General features: G+C 40.4%; 2 protein-coding genes across 4 annotated transcripts in view; one reads left to right on the top strand and one right to left on the bottom strand.

The window, feature by feature from the left end:
* Positions 1-543, bottom strand: part of MCMBP (minichromosome maintenance complex binding protein) — a 14523-nt gene extending 13980 nt beyond the window's left edge. The window contains exon 1 of one of the 3 annotated variants that reach the window (XM_023929957.2): positions 294-543. In XM_023929957.2, coding sequence (XP_023785725.1) covers positions 294-351 — 58 coding nt within the window. In that variant the 5' untranslated portion in view covers positions 352-543. Of the gene's footprint in view, positions 1-116; positions 141-229 lie in introns of those variants that run through there. The other 2 variants (XM_023929958.2, XM_086899601.1) reach the window with 2 other exon arrangements.
* On the top strand, positions 424-22786 carry SEC23IP (SEC23 interacting protein). Its single transcript, XM_023929959.2, has 19 exons — positions 424-735; positions 4153-4676; positions 6081-6270; positions 6736-6929; positions 7242-7331; positions 8496-8616; positions 8945-9034; positions 9679-9820; positions 11058-11266; positions 11921-12039; positions 12608-12778; positions 13153-13248; positions 13427-13633; positions 13780-13935; positions 14492-14594; positions 15517-15702; positions 16144-16306; positions 18285-18385; positions 20561-22786. The coding sequence occupies exons 1-18, from the start codon at positions 588-590 to the stop codon at positions 18364-18366; spliced, it is 2991 nt and encodes a 996-aa protein (XP_023785727.2). The 5' UTR covers positions 424-587; the 3' UTR covers positions 18367-18385; positions 20561-22786.

Raw genomic sequence — 22786 nt, 5'->3', positions numbered from 1 at the left:
TTCGGTATTCTTTTAGTTAAGCTCAAGCCCAGCACGGAAACAGCCGCGGCTGATAGCACTGGTAACATCAGCACCGCGTGCAGACAGCACGCGTTGTTGGAGGAACCCAGAGATACCTGAGATATACCAAACACACGCTGTACACAAGATATACAAGATATAAGACAGATATATAAGAGACAGAGCTGGCCTCTCCGCTCCCCCGCCACCACCCCGCGAGGGAAAGCACCGTCCGGTTCCGGGCGCCTCGGGGCGCTCCCGCCGCCGCCCATGGGACGCGGGCCCCGCCTCACCGAAGATGCCCTGCACGATGCTCAGGGGGCTGTTCAGCCAGTCGCCCACGCACGGCATGGCGGGGTCGCGCCTCGCCGCGGGGCTGCCGGCACTCTGCGGCCGCCGAGTCCCGCTCGCCAGCCCAGCGCGGGGCCCGCCGCCGCTTCCTCCTCCTCCTCTTTGCCCTCCTCCTCCTCTTCCTGCGGGAATGGCGGCCGGGCCCGCCTCCCGCCCCTCACGGCTGCGCGCGGCGGCGCCGCCATCTTGGGTGAGGGCGGAAGGGGCCGGGGCAGGGACGTGGCCGGGGCGCGGCTATGGCGGCGGCGAAACCCGGGGGAGGCACCGGCACCGGCACCAACCTGCTCTTCTCCTCCTCCGCCACCGAGTTCAGCTTCAACGTGCCCTTCATCCCCGTCAGCCAAGCTCCGGCCGCGCCGCCCGGCCCAGCGCTGCTGCCCGCCGGTATGGAGGGAGGGAGACAGGGAGGGAGGGCAACCAGGAGCTCAGGGCATGTGCGGGCTCCCGCCGGGAAGGGCCGGGGTCCCCGGCCAGGAGAGCTCCCGGAGCCGAGCCGGGACTCCAAGGGAGGCTGCGGGCCTTGGGAGTCGTGTGGGCTCGACCCGGCGCTGGGGCTCCCCGAGCCGGGTGTCCCTGGAGAGACGCTGCTCGGGATGACATTTTCTGCTTTCCTAAATTTTTTCTTCTAAAGAATTTCTCTGCTAAAGAATTCTTCTACTAAATTTCTTCTACTTCCTCCTCCCTAATGCTTGTGCATGTGGTTTTTAGTTTTTAGCACTGTGTCTAAGGACGGGCGCTGATCTTAGCACTTCTAGCTCACCGACGCGTCAGTGCTTCCATTCAGTGTATACTTAATATTTTCGTATTTTCAAACGTTTTTTCCCTCTCTCGTATTATCTTCTGTTTTCCCGGTTTGAAAATACCCCATTAAGCAGCCACCTTAAATATCCTTGCTAATTTAAGCCTGGTTCTAATATCCTTTTCTCCTAAAGCTTTAATGCTGTTCCCAACACACGCGTGTGCAACTTAAAATCTGATGCTCAGGCAGTTTCAGATAAAGATTTTTCTGGGAATGTGTTCAGTCAGAGATTAAACCTTGAAACATTAGAAATACATCTAGAAACCAGATATTTCAAATTTTATTGTACTGTACATGTTGCGGTTGGACTAATGACCTTTGAAGGTCCCTTTTAACCCAAACTATTCTATGCTGAGTCTTCAAAGCTTCATTTCAACACTGTTGTATCTTAGCTACCTTAGCTAAAATAAGTATTAATACAGCTGGAAACCAGTGCAGTGCTTCTCTTTAGATTTAATAAAATGTTTGCCAAGTATGATTTTGGAATTTTTAGAGCAACTACATTTTTTGGATAGGAGGGATAAAAACATTAAAATATTACTCCTGCTTATCTGAGTAAATTAGATCATAAAGAAATAAATCAAATACAGATTACATTGTTCAAACTTCCTAGGTTTTCATTCATACAAATATACATTAATTTTTCTTTAAGAAAATAAAGTAATTTTTAACTGATCTAGCTAGTAGCTTTACACAAATGACTGTTCTGGCAATTTCCTGAATGTTTTGAAGCCAGCTAGGGATAAAAATCTGTTGGGATTTGATTAATGTGATAAATCTTATGCTTTCTGTGTGACTTATAATTTAGTTGGGTGAGGATTCATGGTTTTGCAGCTGGAGTGAATTTCAGTGTCAGAGGCTGTGCCACATTCTATGTTAGTCCAAGTAAGGCCCATGTCCTGTTAAATGTTCTGTTCCCACAGTCAAGTGTACTCACCATCTGTCCAGCCAGGTGCTGTTGGGATCTTCTTGAGCTTTGCAGTTTGACAATAAGATGCATTTTCTGGCTCAGGTGTGGGTGATGTAACCAATATATTTACTGTAGGTAGGGAGGAGCATTCCCAGAGAGGACGTGAACTGAAATCACTTGTGGTTGTCTGGTGACAGCCTGTGTGTAGGGAGGGATGTACAGGAGGTTGACACAGTCATGGGTGAAGAAAGACTTGTCTGTGCATGGGGAGAACACACGTCAAAGCTCTACACTCATTTTTTTACATTTGTGTGATGTGCTTATTTTAACAACATGGTTTTTGCAAAATTAGAAAAAGTCAAGATAAATGCTAACATTTTGTTTTGGGAAACTGCATGTACATACATATATACCTATAGTTTTTTATTTTGGCAGAACTTTTGTCACCCTCATTTCGCAAGAAAAGCTGCACTTAGGCTAAATCTCCAAAGCCTCTTTGAAACTGGAGAATAAAACTGGTGTTTTGTGAACATTCATTTGCTAAAGGCCCTGAGAACTCTTGAGCACACTGCTGCATGTTTATGGGGGCCTGAGACGGTGAGGTGAAGGACTTGCTCTGCTGCCAATTGTTTGGGAAAGCTGAGAGTTGACAGTGTTGTTTGCAGTGTGCTTCCCACACTGTTTATGAAATGTGGATTTTATTGTTTAGAACCTGAGACCTTTTATTTATTATAAATGGCTACTGCTTGCTGCTGGGAGGTGATCCCCAGGCCTGACTTCAGAGTGGTCATTGGGTCTTGCATCCTCCACACCGTGGGTCACACACAGAGATTTTGGCTTTGTTCATCAAAGTGAGATCAAGGGTTGTAAGTGAAAGCAATAGGAATTGATAAATGCAGGTGATGCCTCACATTGACAGCATCTGCACAGACTAAAAGATGGTTAAAATAGTTCTTTTTTAATCTTGGCAGCTCTGTCTTTTATGATTAATTAATTAGAATAGCAGCTTCCTAGGGAGGCTTCTCTGTGGATTCCCCTGTACTCCCTTGATGCTCCCTATTACAGTTGTGTTGGCTGTGGATAAAGGCATTTGTTGTTGGTTGCTCTCAGCTGCAGACACTCTTGGTCTCTCTGCCTGGGGACTGAGCAGCAGAGATCCTCTGTGGTGTCTTCCCCACAGCCTGGGATCATTTGATTGCCAGGCAGGTGGAACACTGCTGATTCCTGCAGGTGGCACTGACTCCTTGCAGGATGCTGTTCCCTCAGCAGGCGGGCACTGCTGCTCAGACAGCCTTAGGTGAGCTTGCTGTGGGACCTACAATTGTGACAAACCTCCTTTTTATCCCACTTGCTCCTAGATCACTGCAAAGTAGAAAACTGTGATTGATCAAGACCTCTTTTATTTATTTTCTCCATGCAAAAGAGCACTCATGGCTTTGCATCTTTTTAAAGTCTCTCCTGCAATTATGCAGAATGGGGACTGATTTTTTTGAATCAGAGATGTGGCTTTTATGCAAGTCTAGAGTAGGACTTTTAGGGAGAGCTGAAGTAAGTCCTGCTCATTAAATGGCTTGGGATCATGAGTTGTGGCCACCTTACAAGTCAGATGAGAAACCTTGAGGACTCTGCTGAAGGAGCAGGCAAGAATGGATGGTTTATCCTGTAAGTTTGGCCTATTTAGGAATGTTTTTAAGCTCTGTCCTAAAAAATTGGAACAAAAAGTCCTATGCTTAGTAGCTGTTTTTGTTGTGAAAGGATACGAACCAAGGTTGTTATTGCATTTGGGGGATAAGTGAAGTTGAGAGGGATTTTAGTGCCTGTCACACTGCCCTGGGAAGGTCCTGACTCTAGTTGTATTTTGGTTTTTTATTTAATATTTATTGCATTTTCTGTGCACACTGAGTGACTTTCATGGTCCATTTTAAGTGTTCTTGAAGACTTGGTATCTTTTGTTTCCTTTCATGATGTGCTGAATCAAGGATGTGTAAGCTTCATGGGGGCCAACAGTTTTGGCCATAGCTGATGGTGTTACAGAACATTTTGACCCCATACACTGATTTGGAGCTCTCACAAGATGCTTTTGTTTTTGCAGATGATTCTGCAGATGTTGGGGAAGAGGACAGCTTCTTGGGTCAGACATCAGCCAGCCCCAACCCACCACAGACTTTCAGCTACTTCTCTCAAGTTCCCAGCAGCAGTGATCCCTTTGGGAGTATTGGGCAGCCACCCTTAACAACTGTTTCAACACCTGTCGGAGCACCAGCCTTCTCCAGATCTCCCACTTCACTCCCACTCGTGTCTGGGTCGCAGGATGGGCAAAATGCCTTTCCACCACATATTCCCAAATCCCAGTCTTACAGTGCACCACCAACTTCCCAGGTGGGAATGGCGCCGTACCAGCCCCCTCAGCAGAGCTGTCCCCCACCTGCCAGCACTGCCCTGCCCGCGGGGAGCCCGCAGCAGCAGGGCTACAACCCCTACAGGCACACCACCCTGAGCAGCAGGGCCAACCCCTACCTCACCCCGCCCCAGCTGCAGCAGAGCCACCCCCCTGCCACAGCGTCCCCTGTGCCACCCGTGCAGATGTACCAGACGCCCCCGGGGCCACTGACACAGGTATGTGACTCCTTCCAGCTGCCACAGCAAAGCAAGTCATTTTCCTCTTTCAGCTCTATATTTTGTCTTTTAAAGATTTTTCTTCTCTGAAAAAAAACCTAGAAGAAGTCTTGAACCATTTATAACAGCAAAAGCTTTTCACTAGAAGTAGCATGGAACTGTTGTTCCAGGAAAACTTGCTGATCTTTAAAGTGAGTGTACCCTGAGGCTGTAGCTCTGTGAGCTTCTGGGTATCAGAAGCAAAGCCAGGTTGTGAAGTTCTGTCGTTCTTTTCTGTGGGTTTCTGAGTTTGCTGAGCTTCATCTGTGTTGCTGCATTTTTTGTGCCTCAGCTTCAAATCAGGTCATTCAGCCATTTCAAAGATATGGGCTGAAATCTCTTTTCAAGCTGGTTTTGTTGGTGAAGCCAGAACTTTTTGAAACTAAGTTGTGTAAAATTATCAGCAAATGCTTTGAAACACATCAGTTGAGGATTTTGTGTGATATAAAACAACAATCTTCATCCTTTTCTACCTGCACAAAAGCATTATTAAAGTAATGCCAATGGGTTAATAAAACCTGGCACATTTGCCTTGAAAACAGCAAAAACTGTTTTTATTTTTGCCTGAGCTATTGCTATATTTCTGTTATCATGAATAAAGAATGTGAAGGTTATATAATGACAAAACATAGCAAAGGCAGTAGAACCTAAACAGTGTGGAGTTTTAGATGATATAATTTTCTGTTTGTTGGATTTCATATATTGTACAAGATTTTGGTGCCTTTTTTTTTCCCCTTTAAATGTATCATGAACCGAGGTAATTCTGCTGACTTCAGTTGCTTTTAGTTGTACTGACTGGGATTTTTGTACAATTTCTATGCAATCAGCTTTATGAAAGCTGTAGACCATTTCAAAATCAGTTACTTTTCTTGTGCCACTGGTGCTACATTTGAGTTTGAAATCTGACTGTTCTTTCTGACTGGTCACTTTGCAGGTCTTTAACAAGTGGCCACTTGTTAAAACTGGGAGTCTTTATGCAAAAGCATAATAATGTGTAAATGAACAATGAGAAGAATGTGTTTTTATTTTCATGTCAAATTTTGTGGCTGTAAGAAACAAATTTAGCTTGAGTTTTGAAAATTTAAGAGAATATTTGAAATCTCACTGATTTTAGGTAATCATGATGGTAAACCATGGCAGTTTTTAACAGTGTTTGTGGTATTGAAATTCACATTCTTTCTCAGTTTGAGAAGGTGTAAGTTCTCAAACACATGATAAAGTGGACAATATTTTTTGAATGAGCAGTAATGTTCTTGGGGAGGAAAACACGTTAGAAATAAAATTTCAGAGTATTCCCTATAGCAAAGTATAGAAGAATTCTGTAAAAGCCCTAAGACTGAGGTGCTAAATCCATCTCTTTTTCAGTTTCCACAGTCCCAGCTCCAGCCTGCCAGGCCTGCAGGGCCCCTGGTCCCAGCCCCTCCTGTGCTGCTGCAGAACCAATACGAGCCAGTTCAGCCCCACTGGTTCTACTGTAAGGAGGTGGAGGACAAGCAAATATGGATGCCATTCAGCATTCTGGATTCTGCAAAACTAGAGGAGGTCTATAATTCTGGTAAGTTCTGTCTTATCCAGAGGTGAGCAGAAGGACTAAAGGAAAATATTGGGGTAATGCCACTCATCTGTGTGGCAGCAATAAGTAAGGTTTTGAAGATGTCTTTTGTGCCACTTAATTTATTTCACTGACATCATCACTGCTTGATGTTGTTAGTGTTGAGATGTACCATCCCAAGTAGGTATCAGATTTTCATATAGAACTCCTCGTTATTTGTGTCTTAGGTCACCTTTTTGTTAAACTGCCAGTTCTGGAATAAGTATTTCTGTTTGGGAGTTTTTCCAAGCTTTTTGTTGTGTACAGGGTATGGAAGCTTTCTAGAAGCATCACAGTGTTACAAAGCTTCACTGCTGTGGTGTGATTGACAGCCATAATGGCCTAATATTGATCCCAGAAGTGGCTGGGGCTGGGCTGAGAGAGCAGAGCTGTACTGGTGTGGTAACCACGTGTGGCTGTGTGTCCCAGTCCAGCCTGACCCCGAGAGCGTGGTGCTGAGCACGGACGGCGGCCGCTACGACGTGTTCCTGTACGAGCGCGTGAGGAAAGCCGTGTACTGGGACGAGGAGCCCTCGGAAGTGAGGCGCTGCCTGTGGTTCTACAAGGGAGACAAGGACAGCCGCTTCATCCCTTACACTGAGGACTTCAGTGACAAATTGGAGGTCAGTAAGTCACAGAGATCTTGTTAGTTCATTGTATTAATCACCTTAGAAACAGTTCTTTCTGTTTCGTGAAGATGATTTTCAGAATGCACTTCTTGGAACATAAGGAAATCCTGGAAAGAGGAGTGTCTAGAAGGCCACATTACTTCTGCATCAGTCCTGCACTGCTGTGACCTACACTGCCTGTGTAGCTCTACATGTGACATTTTTATATAAAGAAAATTATATAATTTTTAGTTTTAGCATTGCATGAGGCCACAAAAGACGGAGAAGGTTGCCGTGCTGATTTTGTGTAACTTGTTACTGTTTCAGGCAGAATATAAAAGGGCTGTAACTACAAACCAATGGCATCGGAGACTTGAATTTCCAAATGGGGAGACAATTGTTATGCATAATCCCAAGGTAATGGATTTTGACAATTCTGTCTCAGGATTCATTAAGGGGGAGTGAGAAAATGGATGGAAGCATAAATTGAATGTGGTCTTAATCTTGCATGAAACATATCAGTTGTTTGTTCTGGGTGTGTGTGCTGTAAAGATGATCAAGTTTACAGAACACTGAGCTTGTGCTTGCTTCAGTGTGCTGTCATGTGGTTAAAAGACAGTACTTTCTGAAACCTAAAGAGAATAAGGGTTTGCATAGTAAATATTTTGGCTAAGCATAGCTGGCAGCAAATGGTAAGCAATTTGAATTTGTTTAACCTGAGTCTGTACCAAACAAAAGATAATTAAAATGAAGAGCTTTAATGTGGAGAAGAGCATTAATCTAACTGTTAGGTAAATAGTTTCTTTAGGGCCTCAGAAGGTTTCTGCATATTTTCAGGCCATAAGAAAGTATAGCAAGGCAAGCTTTAAAAGTATTCTAAATACTCTGTGAATGGTCTCATGTGATTAAAACATGGACTTCAGCCTTATTGATCAATGCTGTTATCTGTTCACTTACCACAGATGCAGTAATTAATACACAGAACTCTCCAAGGGCCAGAAAGGATCATGGTTAATCCTACTTAAAGTGTTTAATTATCCTGGTTAGGGAATTCTGTCTAGTAAAAATCTAGAGAAGGAGCATTTAAACCACTTGGTGTCATAAATATGAGTTCTGACTCTAAGTACTATAAACAACTGTATTACTGAATTTCTCACTTCTTAAGGTTTTTGGACTACTTTAGATGCTGTTGTCCTTGCCTGAAAAGCACTGCACTCTTTCTATTTTCTCCTTGTGATAGAGTTATTGTAAATCAGGTAGCATTCAGTTTCCTCACATTAGCAGTAATATGCTAAGGAAGAATGGATACTGGAGACTGGGAAGGAGGAGCTTGAATAATGCTTGGCTGAGGATTTAAAATGGTTCAGGATCACTGAGCAGGCCCAGCTTCTTCACCTAGTGGTTGCTTTGAGTCACCTGTTTGCTTTTCACACTAATGAGGATTTTGTGGAAGAAAACATTTGATATTCAGATGCAAAGTAAAGCAGTCAAAAATATTTTCAACCATGCAGTGCTTTCAGACTAACAGTAAGCATCATGAGGGTTTTCCATGGTTGGAATTGGACACTGTATGTGTTGCAGGTCATAGTTCAGTTCCAGCCTTCTGCCACACCAGATGAATGGGGCACCACTCAGGATGGGCAGACAAGGCCAAGGGTAGTGAAACGTGGAATTGATGATGACCATGATGAGATTCCTGACGGTAGGTGATGAGATTCCTGGTGTACTTGGGTCTGCACTGGGAGCAGTCAGTTTAGATCTTTGCAGAAGCTGGAGTGGGTGGAGTGGCTGCGTGCTGTTCGTACCTGAAGTCTAAAGATTAAAGTTATTCCTTCATCTCAGCTTCTTGATGAGGTTATCTGCTTTTGGAGTGTTTTAATCAAAGGAGTCCTGTGGGCTCTGTTATGTCCTGAGCCATGTTATGTAATAGGCTTTATAAAACAAGAGTGTATTACACTTGCTAGACTCTAAACTTTATTCCTGCTATATACATTGGTACTCTGAATGTTTTCCTTCTTTTTTTCCTACAGGAGAAATGTCCCAAATTGACCATCTGGTATTTATGGTTCATGGCATAGGTCCGGTATGTGACTTGAGGTTTAGAAGCATTGTTGAATGTGGTAAGTTTGGGCTTGTATAATGAGCAGTTGGATTCTTGCTGTTTAAATGTGGCTCATAAATGTGGCTTTAAATGTGTCTAGCTCATATTCAGATAAGCACATCTTTTTTTTTTTTTTTTGAAAGAGGAATCTCTAATGTTAAGAAGTTCAATTTTTCCATGGTTATTTTCCAAACACAGAATCTGTGTTCTGTCAAACTTGAAGCTTTAGCTGTTATTACTAGTACTCAATATCATACTTGCAGGGTGATTTGGGTTTTGGGATGTGTGGTGAGGGTTTTTTTTTTTGGTTGATTAGTTTTTTTGCTTTTTCTTTTTGTAGTGTGAGTGGATGTGTGTTGTGGTTTTGTGTTTTCTTTTTTTTAAAATGCATTTTGGTACAACTGAGTAAATAAAGCAAGCCCTGTCTGGTTATGGAGTGAACAGGCAGTCATTGTGAGATAAATAGAAGCTTACTAGAAAATCCACTCTAACAAAAATTTGTACTTTCTTGTTAAAATAGTAGTACTTGGAAAGATTTTTCCAATTTTCAGTTTCCATCATTTGTATTCTGACTATCTGTGAAATTAAGGGGAAGGAGGGACTATTTATGTGTTACTTGAGTACTGCAGCTATCAGGTTTTCATTATTCTTTTTTCTTCACAGTTGATGATTTTAGGACTGTTTCTCTGAAGTTGTTGCAGACTCACTTTAAGAAATGCTTGGAGGAACGCAAAGTGAGCAGGGTGGAATTCCTTCCAGTTCATTGGCACAGTTCTCTTCATGGAGATGCAACAGGTGTAGACAGGTGAGGGCTTTGTTTAATGTTGAAAACATCTTAAAAGCTGCTTTTTAACAGGTTACGGAAAGTGGAGAAAAAGAGCAGTTCATATGCTCTGTGGGCTACATGAGTAAATGTAGGACTGGATTAGAGAATTGCAGATTTTTTTAAATTTACATTTTGATGAGGAGTATTCGGAAAGCTGGAAAGGCGTGAGGAATATTCCTCCTGTTTACTTTCATGCACACACCTGTTCAGTTCTGGATTTGCATGAGTGGCCAATGCATGATACTTGATGAGTGAGTCTGTGAGTCTGTGGTCACATGGATGAGGTGGTGAGCCTGGAGATGTTTTGTCCAGTACCAGGTATGCACAATTTAGAGTGGAGAATTTTCTATGCTTTACTTTCCTTCAGTCTGATTGAGTTTGACCCTAGGAGTTATTTCTGAGGAAGACATTAAGCCCTCTGTCCAGTCCTAGAGGAGTGCCTGAATCATGATTAGGCACTTGAGCTAAGGGGTTCTCTTTTTTTTGAAGCAAAGTATTCTATATTTGGGTAGAAGTTTCAAAATCTATTTTAAAATCCTTTCCATGTGCCTACCCCTTTGTTGTGACTTCGCATTTCAAGCTGTTCCTCTTTCTCAAAGCTGGGGAAGTAAAAATTGTGAGGGTGGCAATCTGTGCCACTTAAAGGGATGCTGATGTTCTCCAGACTGTTGTAGCTCAGTCAAATCACACTGCTTTTCTCCAGCCTTGGTGCTTTATTTGTATTTGAGCACTGCATGAGGAGGGATCCTTATTCTGTTAATCAAACCAGGCAGTCTCAAGTCTATAGCAATTCCAGTGCAGCTGTCTTGACTCCAGGCAGGCAGATGGTGATGCCAAGCTTTTTCTTCAAAAAGAGAGTATTAACATTCTATGATTCTAATTTTATATGCAAGTTCCTTTTTCTCTTCCCCTTCAATCTGCTCACCAAACTTCCCTGGCACTTTATGAGAGCAGTGTTGGAATAGAAAAGAGGTTATTTCAGGCATTTCTTCAGCCTGGAGAGAGGAAAAGGAGCTGTATCTTTCTCAAATACTGCAATCAGTAGGTAGCATTAATGTGTGAATATGCAACAAGGCCAGAAGGCTGTATGGGTTTTTAAAATCTCTTTAGAGACTCTTTCTATAGCATTTACATTGCATTAATTTCAAAAGCTGACAAAGTCCTCACGAGTGTTTCCTTAAAGCCTTTCACACTTTTAACGATTCTGTGTTACCAGGAACATAAAGAAAATCACTTTGCCGAGCATCGGTCGCCTGAGGCACTTCACCAACGAAACGCTGCTCGACATCCTGTTCTACAACAGCCCCACCTACTGCCAGACCATCGTGGATAAAGTGGGCATGGAAATGAACCGCCTGTACGCGCTCTTCATGAGCCGCAACCCCGACTTCAAAGGAGGAGTCTCTGTGGCTGGGCACAGCTTAGGTGATTGTCTGAGGAATGTTGCTTTTATTCCAAATCAGTTCCTCCTTTAAGGAAAATGGCCCCTTTGTTATGCATAAAACTCAATTTGGCTCTTAGGACATGGCTGTCTTTCAGAAAACAGCTGACAAACTCCTCTTAACAACTGAGTTTAGCAGGCTTTAAGAGAAAGTTAGTATTTCCCATCATGAAAACTTAGTGTCTAATCTGTGTTAAAAAGTTAACAGGTTATCTGGTGTCTTGTTAGGTGGGTGATGTCTGTGTCTCAGAACCCCCACTTAGTAAAAGCACAATCATTTTTTAGAAGATAAAATGAGTGTTAGAACAGCATCCTGACATACTGATTTGGACTGAGACTTTTCCTCCAGCTCATCAAGCACTCAGGTGTTAAAAGAAAAATATATAGAAAAAATTTATATAAATAATTTAGTCATGGGAACTAGATAAATCATGAGCAGGGAAAAAAAGGGGTTGCTTTTAGCTGAGAGTGATTATGTTTGAGGTAATATATGGCTATTTTAATTCAGCCATCTCTTTTGATCAAACTATACAGTGACATTACTTATTGCATATATTTTATTGCATATAAATTTGCTCAAGATTAGGGACAGGAAAACCTGATACTTTTCCTAAATCAACTCTAATTCCTGTTTGCAGGTTCTTTAATTCTATTTGACATATTGTCTAACCAGAAGGACTTGGCTTCATCAGTAAATTCTGGACCATTCTCTGGTGTTAATGGGAGTGTGAAGGATGTGGCTGTTCATGATAAACAGGTAATTTGCATGCTGGTCTTTCCAGACCAATAGATCTGATATTTTTAGTCATTTTTTCTTAGAACTGAACCAAGTTTGTGGGTTTTGAATAATACATTTAAACATGCAAATGGAAAGGTGCTGTTTTGTAAATACTGTCATTTCTCAGCACAAATTAATTAGATCTCTCCAAGATCCAAGTTCCAAGTAGGCCAGTAATGAGATTTGATGCTGAACATCAGCTTTGACCCTTGTGAACATATAACTTGGTCTAGCAGTATCTAAGTGGTGGGGGAGGTGCATAAAAGGAAAGCAATTTGTGTTTAGATTAGAAATGGTGACCAGTTGTTTGAGAAATAAAAGGAAGCATTTTTGAGTGTTTTATCTCTCATAGTAATTTTAAGATATTTATTTTGCAGGACTGTTTTAGTGGAAAATCTCTATCCTGCTTCACTAAAAATGGAAATATATTTACAGAGCTTGCTTGATAATGTTTTTAGGAGAAAGTAGTTAAACGTGGTTTTGCTTGCTGCTTACTGGTTTTCCACTGTTAGAGGATGTGATTCTGTTTCTGTGCTGTTCTGTTGAGATGACTGAAGATACCAGTTCCTTGGGCTCCTCCATTGCTACTTCTGCTGATGACCTTTGTGAGGCTGAGGCAGAGGAAGATCTTCCTACTCTGCAGAAGACGCTGGAAATGCTCAGTTTGTCAGAGTACGCCAGCACCTTTGAAAAGGAGCGGATCGACATGGAGTCTCTGGTACAAAAACATTCACTTGACTTGTAGGGGTTTCCCAGGGTATGGAGGTTTCTGTTTGGCTTTTCTTCTTCTTGTTTTGTTTTTCCTTTCAGTCCTGTGGCCATGAAAGCAGTTGCAAAGATAAGATAATCAATGTATGAAGACTGCACCTTCTGCAGCTCTTGTTTTATCTTGGTTTGATGCATCCTTGCAGTTAAGGCACTTTGTGTCATATAGTTTATTTTTTTTTTGCATTTTCTGTAGCTTTATAAATTGACTGAACAATTTCATAAGTCATTGCCAGTAAGAAATTATTCAATTCACTAGAAAAGCTACAAATACTTTTTCTTCTAGAAAAACGTTTTGATGTGTGTGTTTGGTGTTTGTTTCTTTAGCTCATGTGTACAGTTGATGACCTGAAGGAGATGGGGATACCTCTTGGACCAAGAAAGAAAATAGCTAATTTTGTAAAAGACAGAGCTGCCAAGCAGGTAAATGCATATTTCAGGACCGAAATAAAAAGTTGTTCAGCAAATGTAACTGACTTCCTTGTTGTGGAGTAGCTTCTATTCTTGAACACTCTTGTTAACATCCTGAATATATTAAAGAAATTTTGACAACTGTGAAATTAACTTTTTTTCTCCCTAACTTTAAAACTTTTCTCCAAAGGAGCAGAAAAAAGCAGTAGCAGAAAAGAAAGCTGTGCTGGCTGCCACACTCCAGACTCAAGAAGACACCCAGAAACCAAAAGAGGCAGTTTCTTCTGTGTCACCTTCAGAGTCTGGTCAGATGCACTCAAAGAGGAAGCTCCCAGTTGGTGCATCTGTGTCTTCTGTGAACATTGACTATGAGTATTTTGAAGTTGGAACTGGCCAGGTGAGACTAAGTAGATCTAAATGATTTGAACAATTTAAAGGATTTGATCAGTCCTCTCTTTTCACTATATTTTTTTTAATGTTGATGACCTTTCACTGCTTCCTTTGAAGTTCTGAGAGATGATGTGTCTGATTTCTGTCTGGTAGGTTTCTGTGGTTTACAGCGCACTGGACTTTGAACCAGATATTTTCTTTGCTCTTGGGTCCCCTATTGGTGTGTTCCTTACTGTGAGGGGTGTGGAGAAGATTGATGAAAACTACAGGCTCCCTACCTGCAAGGGATTCTTCAATATCTATCACCCAGTGAGTAGCAGTGCTTTTAAAAATTTGATTTTAGTTGATGTAGATCACAAAAAAGGCAGACTACTAAGTTTTATCTTCTGAGCATGACAGCTCTTGTTCCCCTACATGCATTTCCAGGCATGGGTTGTTTTGATAATATTTGCCTTGTTTCTTTTCAGAATTAAGGAAGTTTTTTTGGGGGGAGTTGTTTGGATTTTTTCATTGATTTGAGGCCACTCTTGTAGATTTTAATGGAATGTTTGTATTTTTACGTGCAGTGTTTGTCCTCCCTTGTCTCATTTTGTTTAACAATTCAACAGTGAAATGTTGCTAGAGATTGAGTTCAAGGAAATCTTGCTATTGTGTTTTCTCATTAGAATCTCCTTCTGTAGGAGAACAAGACCAAAGCAGTTCATGAACCTGCTTAATATGTCTTGAACTGAATTTCTGTAAATTTAAATAGTGCAGAATTCAAAAATGGTTGTCTATAAACCATAAATAGAGATTTTTTTCACTGAAAAGTGGTAATTGGAATAATTTTAAAGTAACTAAATGTCAATGTGTTGTCTCTTAACAGCTTGATCCAGTAGCTTACAGGTTAGAACCAATGATCATTGAAGACATGGATTTAAAACCAGTTCTCATTCCACATCATAAAGGCAGAAAAAGACTTCATCTGGGTAAAAAGAAAACTTATTTCATATGGATCCTATTCTTATTTACTCATTTAATACATTAGAGTATTGTAAGATTTTAAGAGACTAGTGAATATCCTGGATATCTGACTTCATATTTTTCCTAAACATTAGATGTGATTCCACCCAGCCCCATAAGCTGGGCATTCACAATTTCATTCCAAAGTAATAATCATATTTCCTACAGATTTAACCTTCTCATTGACCAAAGTTCCATTAAAAAATTGGTGTACATTGATCATTGTACTTGATCACCTTCATTTCTAAGAAGCTGTGAAACAAAAACCAAATTTATTGGTGTCCCTAATGAGCACCATGACGTGTTTAACCAGAGTCTGTTATGTGTGGGAAACTGAGGGAAAAGGAGGTTCTGTAGCCATTGGAGGGCAGGGACTGATTTTGTTGCTCATGGGTATGCATCAGACCAAGGTGCTTTACTTAAATTTTGCACATCTAATAAGGAAAGTCAGTTTTGCTGCTGTGTAAGTTCATAGAGCCCTCCTGAAAGCCTCTCTTCATGAGATTCTGCAGCATCTGTCCTTGGGAATTGTCCATTAGAGTGAGTCTGCTTTGCTATACTGCACAAGATGCTTGTTTCAGGTTACAACTCTCCAAAAGTGTGTATAGTAAAGGAGAAAAATATGGTCTGTTGCTGCTTACTGTTTTCACTTTGATGTAGGTGAATTCATTGACCTGTTCAGTAAGAAGTCAGTTGTGTATTCATTGCATTTCACCTAATCTTTTTAAGTGGATAAGAGAAGCAAGAAACACACATTTATGACATAGCAGGCCTGTTTCCCTTGGTAATTGGGATATTTTTTGAACAGAACTTACATCATTTTGGTTTTAGTTGGTAATTTTAAATCCTTCTGAATTAAATTTTTTGTTTGTTATTTTTCTTTCTCAGAGCTGAAAGACTCTCTGTCTCGTATGGGATCTGATCTGAAGCAGGGCTTTATTAGCTCTTTGAAGAGTGCATGGCAGACCCTTAATGAATTTGCACGTGCTCATACATCTTCAACCCAGCTGCAAGCAGAACTGGAGAAAGTAGCTAACCAAATTAAAGAGGAGGAAGAAAAGCAGGTGGTGGAAGGTATGTGGACACATTTTTGGCTTTTCTGTAACTTATCTCAAATAAGTTGACACTTGAGTATCCCAGTGACAGTTTGCTATTGATTTTCCTGACCTTGTTAAGGAGGTCTCTGCTAAATGCCAGGTTCCCACCAAAGCTGCTCTGTCACTCTCCTCCTCAGCTGGGTGTGGAAGAGAAATTACAGTGGAAGCTTTGTGGGTTGGAGTGAGTTCAGGGAAAGATCACTCAGCAGTTACTTCCTAAGAAAACTGTTTAAAGTGTTAGGAAAGAAGTAAGCCTGTAGTTCAGTAACCTTTCTGAACCACGCTGGGCAGTTCAGGTTGTTACTGTCTTACCACAAATACTTGGAAATTACAGCAGAAAAAATGGGTAATATTTCTAAATTATAGTCAAGCAGGCTGTGCTTGAAAATAGTTTAAATCTGAAACTCTTTGATTTTAGCTGAGAAGATCACTGAAAGCCCAGACCCTCCAAAAGATGAAGATGTTTCAGTGAAGGTTGGGATGCTGAATGGAGGACGTCGCATTGATTATGTTCTACAAGAGAAACCAATAGAAAGCTTCAATGAGTACCTGTTTGCTTTGCAGAGTCACCTGTGCTACTGGTAAGGGGAAATACCTGTGATTCCAGAAATACTGCTTATGGTACACAGCATGTGTGATTGTCCAGGAGTGTCAGGCTCAGGGTGTTGTGCTTGGATGTCACTATCTGATAATCCTATCTCAAAATAAAATCCCGTGTTAACACACAGTAAACAGATTTTTTGCAATAAAGACATTGAACACTGTTCTCTACCTTTGACACTCCAGATACACATTTTTAGCTACTGTAATTTCAAAACAAGGAGAGCTCTGGAAGTATTTTCAAAACTTGTTTTTCAAATAAAACCGTTCACAACGGATTTTTATTAGACTACAGTAAGTGGTAAAACTTTATTGCTTCTTCTGGCAGAGCAAAGGATGTGTGAACTATATTTAACAGCACACCTTGTAATAGCCAACCTTGGGTGTCAGCTGTGAGCTGTCCAAAGTGATGTTGGTGAGGAAGGAGTGACTGGCCTCTCATTTTGAGTTCAGCAGGTGCTGGACAAAGAGTGCTCTACATTCTTTCTGAAGGTTTTGGTTTTCAGTAGGTAATTTTAGCAGCAGGCATGTTTTCCAGAGGTTAAAACACAGCTCTGAAGGCGTTACCTGAAGAGTCTCATTAGAGCCATCATCACTTCTCCGTGTAAGTTCAGCACCTGCCAGAGGAGAGGAGGGGTTACCGGGGCTGCTGTTAGCGCTGAGCTCTGGCAGGGTGACCTGGTGGTGGCAGTGTCGTCCCACAGCCGGGGCTGAAGGAGTGGGAATTCTTTCCACAGGGTGGCAGCCGATCACTGCCAGGATTTAAAACACTTGGTACCTGTAGCTGTTTTTGTCATTCGAGTAAGGAAGATCAGTATAGTGATTAATGACCCAAATAAGAGAGGATTTTTTTCCTAAGGAATGTTGGGAAAAGCTTTAAATGAAATGCTCTGAGTGTTGGAGAGATTGGAGCTTCTGTGTTGAACCTTCTGCTTACTTGTTTGCTGCTCATTTAATGAAGACGCCATCAAGAAATGTTGGTGCTGAATGGTGAAAAATACATGTAGTCCCTTAGCTTGCATGTTTAATTCTGTACTGGTGTTATGCAAATTATGTTCCTCATATTTGGAGGATCACAGTTCTAACCATCCAAATCTCCTTTACTGGCTCTGTATATGATTGATTTTAAAAAGCACAGGAAGCTGCCCTCATCTAACATCTCCTGCAGCTCTGGAACTTTGTTAAAATTTGCCTGTTTAAGATTATTTTTTTTTATGTTGGTATTGTTTATGTGTATTTTAATAGCATTTTATAGTTGAAGTAAAAAATTAAGTCTATTCATATTAACTTTAAATTCAGATAGCCCAAAGCTTTAATTTTTGAAAAGAGGAGGGAAAACAGCACATAAAAACATTGCACTTGAATGATATTAATCTTTAAATTATTTGAGAGCTAGCTAACATTTTAATGGTAAGGAAGAGAGGAAGACTATGGGTATTTAACGTAGTCTGTTTACAATTAAGGGCCTGCCAATTAGAGAAGAATTAGAATATTGCTGCTGGAACTGGGCTAATTAATGGAGTGGGACAAAACAAGTAGAATGAAGTGTGGAATATATTCAGGACAAAAAGTGATACATTATTTGAGGGGATTAAGACAAGGAAGCAATGTCAAAGTGGGTAGAGGTGGGGATTTAGAGTTGCAGCACAGGAAGTTAGGGAGAACAGGAGGAGGATATGCACTAGAGAAAAGGTGAATGCATAGGCTGGGGTTGATAGCAGAAATAATTGAAAACTTGTGTGGATTTTTAGCTTGAAAGAAGTTGGTAGAGGTAAGCTCATGTTCATGAGAAATAAATACTAGACCAAGAGGTTGTGCAAACTTTTTAGAAAGCTGAAATAGAATAGAATGTGACTTAGGAGAATTATAAGATAGATAGACCATACTGAACTAACTTTTTCCTTTTATTTTTTTTTTTCTTCTTCCCTTTTTTCCTTTTGTTTAATTCATTCTTCCTAGGGGATCTGAAGACACTGCTTTGCTGTTTCTCAAAGAGATATACAGGACCATGAATATCAATCCTGAGCAGCCACAGCATTGATGTATAAAAACCTGAATTTGTAAGTTTGCTCTGATGTAACTTCTATGATCATATCAAATTTAGCTGCAGCTTAGATGTCTTTACTTTCCCTTTCTCCTCTGAAGTAAATTATGAAGCAGCCATAAAATGTCATTTTGTTTGCAAAAGCAGTTTCTAAACTTTGAATGCAAAGGAAGCCTTTGAGTTCTTCCTTTCATTCACAGAAGATATCTGATGTTTTGGTACTGGATAATAATTGCCACTACAAATACAACTGAAGTATGATCTCTATTATGCTTCTCCCTCAGTTCAGTTCGGTTGTTCAGTGAATGTTCAAAAATAGGAAAATTTGGTGAAATTGGATATGATGAAACTTTATTTACAGTGCAGTGGATTAAAGACCCCAAAAGTGTTTCACTGTTGCAGTGTCCATATTGGATTGGTTGACTAATGGTGCACATTTGCCAGCAAAAAACTGTTTGTCTTCTCAGAAGATGTTAAACATTGCTGTTGATAAATTAATGAGACCCTTATTTAGGTCAGTATTTTATTATCTTTGTATGGGTTAAGACTTTCAGTAGAAAAAGTGAAATGACACAGCATGGAAGTTTGCTTTGAAAAGAAATTAAGTACACATTATAATTGAGTAACTTAGATCCGAAATATTCTTGGAGGTATTTTTATTTTAAGATGTAGGTTTCCAAACTGAGGATCTGTGTTGTACCAGTTTGCATCACTGGATGTTCCAGGAAAGAAAATACTGTCTTTTGAGAGGCAAGGAAGAAATAATATGCACCTTGCCTTTTTGGAATTATACACAATAATTTCTGATGTATTTCTCCATTTTCAGAAGAACTGATAATGTCAAGGTACATAAATACCCAGCATGAAGAGAAATGCTTGACATTTCAGAGGAATGTTTTAGGTATCTTTCATTGCTACCCTACAGCTTTAGTACTCTTTTGTAACAGAATGCTTCTGATGGTCAGTTGATAGCAGCTTTCTTTAAAATAAAATGTCAAGGCTGATCAAATGCATTTCTTTAAAGTATGGAGAAGTAAAAGGAAAAAGGCACCAGCTGGCTGCACAGCTCTGACAGTGGTGTATCAGTCATCACAACGGCTTATGCACAATCTCAAGTCACAGTTGCAGAATTTTTTCTCTACTTCTATTTCTTTATGATGGTTCTGGTTGAAATTATAGGAATCTCATTGCAAAGGAAATGCCTTTAAGCCTCATTGCAGGGGGGAATGGGATGTGATGATTTATCAGTGCAAAGCTCAGAGGAGCTTGTTGCTGAGCTGCAGCAGATGCTGGGATAATTGTGGTTTTTTCATTGAGAACTACACAGTTGGGGGACAGTTTATCAGGATATCACACAGCAAAGCACAATCAGGGAAGTCTGTAATTCCATCAGGAGTTGCTCAGAATGTCCCTCAGCACTGGCTTGACTGGACAGTGTTTGAGATTGGAATTCAGATACCAGAGGCTTAAATGGGAGGGCAGAATGCACTGAAGTGGTGTCTTGGGAAGGCTACACAGCACGAGACCAGGGTCTTTTCCACATGAAGAGAAATGTCTTTATATGTGGTGTGTAAAATATCACATCAAAAGGAATCTGGAAGTACGGAAGTGAAAAATTCTCCCCCAGTGGTAGCAGTCATGTAGGCTTTTTTTTTTCCTGTTCTTTTGAGACCTTCAGACATGAAGGGTGGCAGTGTGAAGTTAATGTATTATCCAGTAGTGCCTCTGACAGCAATATCCATTTTATTTTGTATGAGTGACTTGATTTAGGTCTCCTAGACCATCTTTGTGAAATAGTAGTGTAAGGTTTCATGTAAACAATGGGAAGAAGTACACCAGCAGATTAAACCTTGGACATATAAACTATCACCATCCTCACTAGGATAATTTATTACCAGAAGCTAAAGAATCTAACAGCTGGTTAAAATGTATAATGAATGACACCCTATTAGCAGTTGTTGTGAGCTTTTTGTGTTTGCAGTTGTAATTGCCAATTTGTGTCCACAGAAAGTACATTTCAGAGGCTTTCCTGTATGTAAAGTTTGATTAAAAACATGTACAGATTTCTGGATCTTTCTGAGCCCTCTTGAAATTAAATGGTGGCATATTTAATTTGATTAGTACTACTGCAGGAATAGAAAACCTGATAGATTTCCTATTTCCAGTATGTCCATGTTTGTTCTCTCTGCAGAGCCATACCTGTTGCTCCAGCAGACCTGGTGAAAAACCCTCTGAAGAACATCTGGTATTTTCATAGTTGCATATGACAGGATAAGCATCAGAGGATTTTTTCCTGCTGGTCCAGAACTTGCTTGGATTCTACCTTCTTGTGTCACTTCAAGCAAACTTAAGTTATGAGATGATCAACACTGTCATTCAGGAGATGGATGAAATGACACAGATTTGATCTTAGATCAGTTCAGTTGTATTATTGCCAAATATAAGGTGTTTGAAGAAGGTTTTATTGGTATGCAAATCATAACTTCTGTCCTTCAACTCTCCTGGCTCAGCTGGCTGCCAGATATGCCTTGCCTTCCAAGGCAGCATGTCCTTAGTAAAAAAGACTTGATGAGAAACAGCAATAATTAACTTTTCTTGACACATTTGTTCGTCCACCTTTAAGAAATGAAATGTGAACTGTAGTTATAACCGTCTTTAATACAAATTACATAAACCAGTTCATATTTACTAAAACTAGCAACCAGAATAATTTTCTTACTATTGTAAGTGTGATGGAGATTATTTTATAAAGACCTTTTTAAGCCTCTGTTAAGAGTTTTATTGTGGCTTTTTTTAAAGTAAAAATGAACCTTTGACTTTGAAAATATTAGAATTTTGTTACAGCTAGTTCAGTGTTCACATATCCTGAAATGAGGAACGATTTAAAATGACAATTTGATCTGGTAATTATAGAATCCCAAACTATTCTAAGTTAATTAAGGCAATTTTAGTGAAACTAGGCTGCAGTTGTGAGAGCTAAAACACTTACCTTGACCTTACAGTTTAACATTTCAAAACAGTTACTGTAAATAGGAACCTGAAGCTTATGGGTGCTAAATAATAATCTAGATCCAGCCCTGCAATCCAGACTCCATTTTCATGTGGTGAGGTTGAGGTGAGTTAGGTATTGTGAAACCCTTGGAATTCATGTCTGAATACTGAGCTTCTGTAACTTTCTCTCTGGCTTCAATTCAAACACACATTGTGGCTTTCCTTAATATTAGTGGCTTAACCTTATTACTGGCTATTTGCCTCTGTTATTGCAGTAAACAAATTTTGAAATGCAGTATGTTTTTTTTTTTTCCTTGATATGTGTACAATACACATTAATGTGTATATATAAATGGATGGCTGTAATTAAAATTACCTTATTTCCACTGTGTCTTTACAACAAGGTTTTGTATTTAATCACAAAACATTGCTTGGAGGGTTGCTTAGTCCAATTTCCCTGCTCAGGACCTTGTTAAGGCTGGAGATCCTTTGCCTCTCTGGCCCTGTTGTAATGTTTGACTACTAGGATTGCATTTTTCTTCTAATACACAGTTGAAATTTTCTGGGAGGAGCTTGTATCTGTGGCCTTTTGTCCTTTCTCTGCATCTTCAAAAATAACATCTCTGTCTTCTCTTGTACTCTCATGTTTGACAGTTGAGGACAGCAGTGAGATTTTCCTGTTTGGCTTCTCAAGACCCAACACTTCCTTTGGCATCTCCTTGCCTGCCATGGGCTGTGACCTTTCAGTGAGTCTTGGGGCTTCCCACTCAACTGGCTTTCCAAAATCCTTCTTGCTCTGGGGAGCAAGTTTGCCAAAGGCAACTTTTTATCCAAAACGGACAAATGTCTTTGTATCTTAATAAATTAACCTGCCACACAAAATTTCTTAAGCTTTACAATGTCCTTTGTTCGTTAGAATACATTTTAAAAATATATATATATACACTACAAAAACCCCATGACTGCTGGCCTCATTTTCATGTTAAATATCAGAGTGGAGGGTTATGTGCATTTGTATTTATCAACTCTGCCACACTGAGCAATCTGAGTTTGCTTAAATAGCATTTTTAAGAAGGTGCTGGGCTGTGACATCCCCTTGGGAGGGATCAGAGCACCAAGGAACAGTCAGATTTTATGGGTGTGTGAGAGGATTTGGCAAGGAGCTGCCTTTGCAATGGAAGAGGGAACAGGAGGATGCTGCAGGAATGAGGAGCATCTGGAGTGCAGAAATTGGTTTGGGAATATGGCATAAAAATTAGTTGTACTTACAGAAACAAAAGATAGGCTGCAATTACAGTAACAAGCCATTATTACCTCTTAAAAGCAAATGGAAGTTTAGACATAAAGGAAGGAAAAATAACTGTAACCTATGGTTATGTAAAACAAAGAAAAACAAAATAAATAGAGTTTATAGAGTAATTTTAAA

The sequence above is a fragment of the Cyanistes caeruleus genome, chromosome 8, assembly GCF_971803275.1.
Source record: "Cyanistes caeruleus chromosome 8, bCyaCae1.hap1.1, whole genome shotgun sequence".
NCBI classification, from domain to species: domain Eukaryota; kingdom Metazoa; phylum Chordata; class Aves; order Passeriformes; family Paridae; genus Cyanistes; species Cyanistes caeruleus.
Note: the sequence above shows the minus strand (reverse complement) of the source record. Positions and strands in the feature narration are given on the sequence as shown.